Source organism: Camelus bactrianus, chromosome 10, assembly GCF_048773025.1.
Source record: "Camelus bactrianus isolate YW-2024 breed Bactrian camel chromosome 10, ASM4877302v1, whole genome shotgun sequence".
Lineage (NCBI taxonomy): Eukaryota > Metazoa > Chordata > Mammalia > Artiodactyla > Camelidae > Camelus > Camelus bactrianus.
Genome location: NC_133548.1, coordinates 69318398 through 69329173, shown reverse-complemented (window position 1 = coordinate 69329173; position 10776 = coordinate 69318398). Strand labels below are relative to the sequence as shown.

Sequence of the window (10776 nt, the reverse complement as noted above, 5' to 3'; positions counted from 1 at the left end):
TCTGCCCACTGTTCTGCTCCGTGACTCTGGTGACTGTCACAGAATGTTTGCTTAATGATTATTTGATTATTTGTGTGTTTTGTGTACTTTTCTATGCATTTCAAATTTTTTAAAAATTATTTGAAGATCCAGCATGTCCTGAATAATGCTCCCCCCAATTTCTTTTTAATTGAAGTATAGTCAGTTTACAATGTTGTGTCAATTTCCAATGTACAGCCTAATAGTTCAGTCATACATATACACACGTATATTCATTTTCATATCCTTTTTCATTACAGGCTACAAGATACTGCATACAGCTCCCTGTGCTATACAGTTGAAACTTGTTGTTTGTCTATTTTATATGCAATAGTGAGTATCTACAAATCTCGACTCTCAATTTATCCCTTCCCATCCCTCCCCCAGATTTTTGAACAGAGAAGGCATGCCTAAGTAGCAAGTTGATTCCGGCAAGTTAAACATGTTTTCTCATGGATTAAATTTATACAGCAGATCAGTGGGAAAAAATTCCTTTGCAAGATGAATACATCATGTGCTTCCTGCCAATAAGGACATAATACTTCCTCGTTGTCATTAATGAAAGATAACACACATTTTCAAAAGTTCTGTAGACACTAAAAACAAAGCAAACACTCAAATGAGTCACCTACGTCCACAGTCAAGGCTGAGGAGCTATATAAATCTCTCCAGCCCCTGGCAGAAAACACCAAAGCAACCATAAGTCCGGGAACAATCCTCTCCGGGCAGCAGCTATGCAGCTGGCCGTGCTGTGCGCTGTGTGTCTCCTGCCTGGCGGCCTGGCCCTGCCGCTGCCCTGGGAGGCGGGAGGCATGAGTGAGCAGCAGTGGGAGCAGGCTCAGGTATGTCACTGGTCCACACCCCTGGGGCCCCACAGGCTCACCATGAGGCTGGGGAAGTGTGCCTTCCAGTGTGGGGAATTTTTCTGATTATAAAGGCAATGTAGCTTTTAGTCAATAGCTATTAAAGAGCAGGCTTTGGATTCAAGTTCAAGTTCCAACTCCTCCATTTAGCTGTGTCGATGAACATGGGAGCATTAGTAAACTTCTCCGAGCTTCGGTTTTCTCCCTCGGAAGTTGGGGGTGATAGTGATGCCCACCGAGTGGGGATACGGTGAAGCACGTAACAGAGGACCCAAAACATTGTTCATACTCAATAAATAGAAGCTGTTACTGGTGCTGTTACTTATTGTAATTTGTATTGGAATTTTTTCATAAGGAGCAAAGTGTTACCTCGTAAGATGAGGACTACTTGTGATGGAGAGACTTGAAATCAGAAAATGAGGGTAGAAGTTACAGGTCTCAAACTCAAAGCAGATAATGATGGGAGAGGCATGAACTTCTGACTTTGTTTGCTCATATGCTCGATGGAGATGATAATGCTGTGTTCTGTACCTCACAGGATTATTCTAGTGAATACATGAAGTGGTAACATACCAACTACCACGTGTGTAACAATTCACAGATGATAAAGTACTTCATTGACTTTGTGTCATTGAATCCTTAGCTCTGTCCTGGGAAAAAGGAGAAACCAAAGTTAAGTTGATTCACATACTTGCTAATGGTAGAGACAGGAGTCAAAGACAAGTTCTGGTTCAAAAGTCATGTTCTTTCCAATATACCGCTTAATAAGTGTAAGTAATTATGATTTGGTAAAATAATGGGATGTCTACTCCTAAGTATTATTTATAAATATAAGCTTTAAACATAAGAAAAGTTGAGTTTTTCTTTCACACTGACATTTGACTGCTTTTTATCTCCAAAACAGCAGTTTCATCTGGTTCCATTTAATGGACCCTCCAGAAGGAGTATGCTTGCGAGAGTATCGAGTCCCTTTACCCAGCCTGCGGGTTGCCAATAAGCCAGAGGGAGGTTCATTAGGTTTACAGGAAGGCAGGAAAATTCATCTCAAGGTTGCAGAGAGATTTCTTCCAAAGGGTGTCTTTGTAAAAGCCTATTATCTCTGGAAGGGATAAAATGAGTTATTTGTTTTTAAATAAGGGATTAATTCCTAGTTGTCATGGATGAACAGTAAGTGTTTGTTGTATTGTATGAAACACAGCCACTGGTAGCAGAAAGAGAGACCACAGTTCTGCTAAGTTTACTTACGTGAAGTGCATACTCCTGAGAGGTTCTCAGGCAAGCAACCATCACCACCTAGTCCAGATTAGACTGCACGTGAGTGAGCCAGTGTTTAAATCACTTCGACAATACAATCACGCATTCTGCAACTCCATACATTTCTCTAATGAAATGCGCTTTGGAATCAGAACACGAGTTCAAACACTGACTCAGTTATTCATGGGGTGACCTTGGGCAAGTTATTTCACTTCTCTGAGCCATGATTCTTCAAATGTGAGCTAGGAATACTAACACCATAACCCACTTCATAGGGTGCTGATGAAGTTTAAATGAGGTTTGAGTATGGAAATCTCCTAGGATGGTCTCTGCCACTAGTAAGTGCTTAATAAAAGTCCTTGGGAGGCTGCTGCTGTAATTTCATTCACTTTTGGGTTTTTTTTCTTTTTTAGGCTGCTGGACTGCCCTCCTCCTATCCACTCACTAGGGTCCTCTAAGAAATTCCAGGGACCCAATTGCACTGGAATACACCTGAGAGACCTGCTTTATTCTGCAGCCTCACGAAGTGGGTTTCACTAGAGATTTAACTGTAGAAAGAGCACAGGACTGGCAGTCAAGAAACCCAGGGCTAGCTCTGCTGCTAACTTGATACATGACCCTGGGCAAATCATTTAGTCACTATGGCTTTTGATTCCTCACCTGGAGAATACATACATTAAACCAAATAATGTCATAATATCCTTTCTCTGGGCTAAAATTTTAAGACCAATTTTTAAAAATTTTTTATTTTATTGAGTTATAGTCAGTTTACAATGTTGTGTCCATTTGCAGTGTAGAGCACAATTTTTCAGTCATAACATGAATACACTTAAGACCAATTTTTTTAAATTGAAGTTTAGTTGATTTACAATATTGTGTTAGTTTCAAGTGTGATTCAGTTACACACACGTGTGTGTGTGTGTGTGTATTTTTTCTTCTTTTTTTTTTCTATTCTTTCCCATTATAGTTTATTACAAGAGATTGAGTTTGGTTCCCTGTGCTATATATTAGGTCCTTGTTGTTTATCTATTTTATATATAGTAATGTGTATCTGTGAATTCCATACTCTCGATTTATCCCTAACACCCCTTCCCCTTTGGTAACCATAAGTTTGTTTGTTATGTCTGTGAGTCTGTTTCTGTTTTGTAAATAAGTTCATTTGTACTGTTTTTTAGATTCTACATATAAGTGATATTATATGGTATTTGTCTTTCTCTGACTTACTTCACTTAGTATGATGATCTCTAGGCCCATCCATGTTGCTGCAAACGGCAATGTTTCATCCTTTTTATGGTTAACATTTATATATATATATATACACACACTTATACCGCATCTTCTTAAATCAATCATCTGTTGATGGGCACTTGGGTAGTTTCCATGTCTTAGCTATTATAAATAGTGCCACTATGAACATTGGGGTACATGTATCTTTTTGAATTAGAGTTTTCATCTTTTCCAGATATATGCCCAGAAGTGGGATTCCTGGATCATATGGTAACTCTATTTTTAGTTTCTTAAGGAAACTCCATACTGTTTTCCATAGTGGCTGCACCAATTTACATTCCCACCAACAGTGTAGGAGGGTTCCCTTTTCTCCACACCCTCTCCAGCATTTATTATTTGTGGACTTTTTGATGATGGCCATTCTGGCTGGTATGAGATGATACCTGATTGTAGCTTTCATATGCATTTCTCTAATAATTAGCAATGTTGAGTATCTTTTCATGTGCTTGTTGGCCATCTGTACGTCTTCTTTGGAGAAACATCTACTTTAGTCTTCTGCTCCCAAAATTTTAAGACCTTTAACCTCAGCCGGGACCAGATCTCCCAAGAATATTAGATGGGGCTAGATGACTTCAAATCTCCCCACAGGGTCTCCGATGATGACAGGAGGTCTCCGTTGGTCCCCTTGAGGACACACTGGTACTCTTCCTGATTGGCTATTACAAAAGCAAGTCGATGTTTTATAAAGTCTACATTGGGTTCTCTTCCATACTGTTAAAGGGAGAAAAGAGAAACGGAGGGACTCTTCTTTTGCTATGAAATGGAATGGCAATGCTTCATCATCAATATTAAACTTTCTTCTCATTAATGTGTGCTTGTTTTACTTGGTTACTACGTAGTTATTCTGTCTTCAAACCACTATTTGGGTCCACAGGAATCTCCAGAGGCAAAGATGTGCAGATTTCTGAGACAACAGAAGGAAATAAACAAGAGTTACAGATCAATTACTCTCTTTTTCCAACAGGGCTATCTCAAGAGATTTTACCCATCTGACCCCGAAACAAGGGATGCCAATAGTTTAGCAGCTAAACTCAAGCAGATGCAAAAATTCTTTCGCCTGCCTATCACTGGAATGTTAAACTCCCATATGATAGAGATAATGCTGAAGCCCAGATGTGGAGTGCCAGATGTTGCAGAATATTCACTATTCCCACGTCACACAAAGTGGAATTCCAGAGTGGTCACCTACAGGTTAGTTTTGCTTTGGCTCATTTTGGCAAAAACAATAAAGCCTATTTCCTAAAAGAGGTCAAAATTATTTTCTTGTTTGTTACCAGGATCATGTCATATACTCGAGACTTACCACGTATGACAGTGAATCAGTTAGTGGCAAAGGCCTTCAGAATGTGGAGCAAAGAGATCCCACTGAGCTTCAAGAGAGTTGGATGGGGCACTGCTGACATCATGATTGGCTTTGCGAGAGGAGGTAAGGAAGTGTCCTGTAGGTTGATCCCGTGTGATATTTTGCTTGCTGTCTATATCAGTGTCCTCTTCTTTTCGGGATTTAAAATCTTTGACGAGAGATAGCCAGCTAGCTAGACCTCATTAAAGAGTGATGAGAGATATATCAACGTTACTACACTTTTTCTAGCCCATTGACTTAGAGCTGCTTTTTATAGCAGAAGATGGCAAAGTATGGCCCACGAGCCAAATCTGTAAATATTTATTAGAACACAGCCAGGGCCCTTCATTCACCTGTCATCTACAACTGCTTTGCGGCCCCAGTGGCAGAGTTTGGCAGTTGCAACAAGGACCATCAAGCCCACAAACTTGGTCCTTTACAGAAAAAAGTTTGCCAACCTCTGTGTTGTAGCATGAATCATGATATATACATATATGTATATTTATGGGACAGTTTGAAATATATCTAAGTAACAACAACATTATGCCAAAAAAGAAGGGGTTACAAAACTGCCTGAGGCCTTAAGTGATCTCCAAGAGGTGGGACAGCCTCTGTGGCCTATTGCCTTCACAGAGTGAGAAAGGAGAAAGAAGAGAACCTTCACATTAAAGGGCTTAAGGAGACAGAACCCATAAACATGGACTATTATTAACTGACAGTGTTTCATGGTGCACATTTAGAGAAAAATGTTGCTCTTTTTGGTCTGATTTAATACTAAGCTGCCTGGGTGCTGAAAATTTACCTGAAATTTGAACTTCAACCACCGTATCGACCAGACTGAAGAAAACCTTACAGAAAGCACTGATCATGGTACTCTAGGTTTTTTAAGAACTGGATACACTGGGTATGGTCTGACATCAATTTGAAAATAAATAACTGCATTAGAAATAAATGCACTATCAAAATCCATTTTGAGACACCTTGAGCTCAGTTCTTCCACAGACCATCTCCTGTACCCACAAAGCAGCAGCTAGGCTTTTAAGAAAACTTATACTCAGTGGCACGCAATTACGAGCTGAATTCAGTACTCACCCTCTTCCTCCATCCTGCTACCATCCAGTGTAAGAAAACGATCAAATTCAACACTTAGACGATACCGTAAGTTAGATGTGAATGTATGTAAAGTCTCTTATCAGTGAGCTTTCAACATATGGTGGTTCTCAGTAATGAGCCGTGATTCCGTGACCAAAAAAAAAAAAGTGTCTGTAACAAGTAAATACCCAAACCATGCTATGAATACAGCTGGCTGCTTGGGCTGATCTGTCTAGCCTCAGTAATCTTAGAAACTAAAAGACGCACTGACTGGAGATAAATTCAGGCACTAAAGGCAATCGCCCTTTTTCTTTCAGCTCACGGGGACCCGTACCCGTTTGATGGACCAGGAAACATACTGGCTCACGCCTTTGAACCAGGGCCGGACCTGGGAGGAGATGCTCACTTCGATGAGGATGAACGCTGGAGTGATGGACACAGTCTAGGTGCAGCATCCTGTATCTCTTCCACTGCTCATCCTTTGTAACGTTTTGAACTTCTTAGGCTATCTTTAATTTGATAGTTGCCTTATTAATAATAGTTGTTGAGTGCTTGCTAGCTGGCAACCTCTGTGCTATGTGCTTTAAGTGCACTATTTCATTTAATATGCTCAGAATGCTATATATATAGAAGATGGACACTGAGGCTGTGGATCAAGCCATGTTTACTGTACCTCCACCAATTACTCACTACATGTCTTTAAGCAAGTTATTTAACTTTTCTGACCCTCAGTTTCCTCATCTATGAAATGGGACTGTAAGTACTTCCCACATCACCGGATTTTTGTTTGAATTAAATGAGATAATGCTTGTATGGTGCTTAGCATAGTTCTTGGAAGATATTAATAACTCAATAAATTACCGTTCTTTCTTTATATATCCTCAATATAAGTTTTTCAATTGGAAGAGAAAGAGGAATGGTGACTATGATGTTTAAGAATTATATGCAATTATGTTATCATTCCCCATTGTTCATAAGGAACCCACACCATAACATAGGTTATCATATTTGTCATTTTACAAAGTAGAAGATTATAGACAGAACAGAAAACGAATGGAGAGAAGCTCTAACATAAATCATCCTAACTGGAGATAATTCTAAAAAAAAAAAAAAAAAATGCTATTAACTGGCCCTGAAACTCCCACCATTGTAAAGCTTTGTCATGAAACGCTAACCTACATAAAAGCATGACTCTGCTTCTGTGTCATATCTTACATGATTTCTTCTCTCTTCCCACTCAAGGTAGGCTGAAGACAGCTTCTTTCCATCTAGCACACCACAGCTGGAGCAATGGCGACTCAAACTCACAGGCTCACACCTTCCCCCTTATTGGCAAAAGCCGTCTATGAGTCTGAGAGAAGAAAAGCATATATGTAATACACTTGAACAAGTCAGGAGCAAAAACTCAGCACTGCTTGGAGAGCCTGCCTTACAGTCTTGCTTTCTCAAAACCAGCTTTCTCTCTCCTGCTATTCAAAGTCACTATCATTCATGAAGAGCCACTATTTTCCAGATATGGCGAAACCCCAATTATCATGACACATCTCCAGGACAGCATCATTCTCTCTGTTTAACAGATGACGAACTGAGACTCAGTCAGCAGGATCCATTCATTTGTTCAGAGCTGTCCAGCTAGTTAGTAGCAAGGCTGGGTTTCAAGCCCAGGCCTTCGTGCTTCTAAAGCCCTTGCTTTCCACCAGTGAATACTGCTCTGCAAGTGATTATATAAGAAGCAAACAGGCAGAAAAACATTGCACTAAAAAACATTAAACCCTCCGCCCTTGTGAAAGCCTAGAAACAAGTCAACTATGGTGAACATAAAGAATTACGTATTTTATAGTTATTTTATTTTTCTTATTATATGCTTTTATTTTATTATTCTGTATTTTATTTTAATGTATGTATATAGTTATTTTTATAGTTACTGTATGTCTCTCTTTGGTTGTAGGAATTAACTTTCTGTTTGCTGCCACTCATGAACTTGGCCATTCTTTGGGGCTGGGTCATTCTTCCGATCCTAACGCCGTGATGTATCCAACTTACACAAAAAGAGATCCTGAGAGTTTCCAACTTTCACAAGATGATATCAACGGAATTCAGGAATTATATGGTAATATTCATCATTTCAAGTAAGGGGGAATTCACATGGTCTCCTCAAGGTAGGCTTGATGAGAAAGGCGAGGAAGTGGGTATTCACTTGGGAAACACATTGGGACTTTTCATGTCTAAAAGCTCAGTGTAGTGGGTGTGGGATTTGAGACCTTAGATGCTTGAAATTTGACCGGGCTATTTTATACTATGAGGATATTGATTTAAAGTTTTCAGTGATGCAGAATCATTTGGTGAAATTATGAAAATGACGCTACCAGTTTTTTTTTTTTCAAGCTGCCACTCATTCTTTTTTGTTTGGTTCAAATACTTTAGGAGAGTCTCTCCTATAGGGATGGCCTGAGAAACACAGCACCTTCCTCCTTAGCTTCCCACTCCCAAGGGTTCAGCCGTAGGTGATTAAAAGTGACCCAATCTTTCCTGCCTGCGTATGTGCACAGGGAGCGGGGTTAGCCGTGGACAGTAACTACCTATCTTTGCTGGTCACGTTGCTTGTGAATCTCCCATCTCCCAACCTACGCTTTTTTGTTTTAAGTTCCAAATTCAATTTAAAAGAATGAGCTGATTCGTATTTGCTTGATCAAATCAGTCAGGAAACAGTAATGTGAGAAAGGAATCAAGGGACAAGGATAAAAAGCCATGTCTCTGGATGAAGAAGAGAACAGGGACATTCAAAGAGGCTAAATGAGTCGTCCAAGGTCAAGAGGCTGCCGAGACCTTGAACAATGGTTCCAAGCCAGGACTGCATGACTTCATGCTCTTTCCACTACGTTCTCAGCCTGTCACTGCATTGTATGCTTTTAAAGCAATTTGGAAAAGAGAATACATACAGAATGATATCTTTTAAGTATACAGATACACTTAAAGCTTTCTAGCAAAACATCAGGATGATAAGAATGCACTGCAAAAAGATCACCTAGGAGTCTCTGAATGACCAGAAGAACAATGAAAATACTTCCACATGATAAATAGTGCCATGTCCTCGGGGAAGATTACTCACGGAGGATAATGAATTTAAGCCATCAGTTGAACCTAGAATTTACTATCAACCAGCATTTACCAAATTGTGTTCGCAGAACACTAGTCCAACAAATGAATTCCCCCCCCCCAAAAGGATGCTACAGAGAAACAAGATCAAAAACCACCACCTCCTGTGTTTCAGATGCACAGGATGTTTAAAAGCACCTAACAAACTCACTTATCTCAGCGCTTCCTAAATTATAAGCCTTTTTATGGGACACCAATGGGTGCACTGAGCCCTCTCAGAACAGCATTTCAGAGAACACATTTTGGAAAACACCATATGACGGTACCTTGAAGTCCTCACTCAAGGAGCTGCTGCTGCTGTCAAAAACGTTCACGAAACGCCGACAATTGCTGGTAAAGTTATCACCAAGAAAGCAGAAAGTAGTACCTCCCCTTATGCAAAAGCACAGAACTCACAGAATACTCCATGGCATGTGTAACTGTCTTTGAACCTTAAGAAAATTAGAAAGAGACTAAAAAGGATTCTGAGGTTGACTGGTAAGACTTAACATGAAGAAGACAGTTTGGTGCATTAAATCCTTAAGTATTAGACAAAGAGGTGCCTTTAGTCAGCGTTGGAAAGAGGTAGTTTCTGGGCAAACGACAGTAAGATTTAATCACATAGGGTTTAAATGTAGGGAGTTCATTAATCCAAATGATGTGAGCAGAAAATATAAACTCAAAAGAATGTGATTAAACTCATGGATCTAAAATCCCCAGTGTTTTTTTTGAGAATAATAAAAATAATAGCTGAATTCCATCAATCCATCAAACATTTATAGTGTACCCAGCATTTCATGTGCGTTCATCCAACGTGAAGAGAGGCCAGGAAGTAATTTACCCAAGATCACACAGCTGGTGAAATAACAGAGACAGGACGCAAAGACATCCAACCCCAGGGCCAGCATGCACACAGAACAGCCTTTTTAGCCTTCGGAGGTTAATCTTCAGATCCTTTGTCTTGGAAACAGAAAACGGGGCTGAGTGAATGACAGAGTGCATGTTCTGCAACACTTCTTCTATTTTTATAGTCCTAGGATGGTTTCTTATATGTTTTATATTGTCAGAATGTTCTTATTTTGTCTCAACAGGGAAGAGAAGCAACACAGGAGAGGATTAGAAACTTCAGGGAGAACACACATTCATTCGTTGGATGCTATATAACTAATTGGTCCCCAACCAGAATTACTGAACCCTGTTCCCACATTCCATTTAGCACTTACTGACTCCATCCTTGTGTATGGTTGGTTTTTGTGTATCTCTCTCCCCTCTGGGGCTAAGCTCCTGTATGACATGACTGCTTCTGACTCATCTATGACTCTCCTCAAGCAACGTGCAGTTTCTTGGTAGATATTGAAAAGTATTAAATTCATAGATAAATAAAACTTATCTATGAATTCCATGGTAAAATGATTTCTATTTGGGAGTACTGTTTCTGCGTCAAGAGAAAACATGCTATACAATGAAATCAGAGACTAAGACCAAAAAATAAACAAACCCACCACATTATTTTGGGTCTTCAGCGGCACCTCACTCCATCACCAGGTGTGTAAGGTACAATATACTATAGAACAGCCCCAGAGAGTATCACCCAAAGGTACACCAAGTTCCTCTTACCCTTTTGGTCCAAGCTCCCACACTGAGGATTCTGGGAAGTCCAATTCTTCCCACAAAACGTGTGTGAATTCCCAAGGATTTACATTCTCACAGTCACTTCTGGCACCAAGTTCCTACCCTGACTGGATTTCACTGCATCATCTCCTGCCACAGCTGCTCTGTGTTCCC

The 10776-nt window shown here is 40.0% G+C and overlaps 1 protein-coding gene across 1 annotated transcript; it reads left to right on the top strand.

Moving 5' to 3' along the window:
• The first annotated feature begins 692 nt into the window (after window positions 1-692).
• On the top strand, window positions 693-10404 carry MMP7 (matrix metallopeptidase 7). The gene is made up of 6 exons (XM_010953194.3): window positions 693-860; window positions 4387-4613; window positions 4700-4848; window positions 6174-6302; window positions 7805-7966; window positions 10083-10404. The coding sequence occupies exons 1-6, from the start codon at window positions 753-755 to the stop codon at window positions 10109-10111; spliced, it is 804 nt and encodes a 267-aa protein (XP_010951496.2). The 5' UTR covers window positions 693-752; the 3' UTR covers window positions 10112-10404.
• Window positions 10405-10776: the final 372 nt, after the last annotated feature.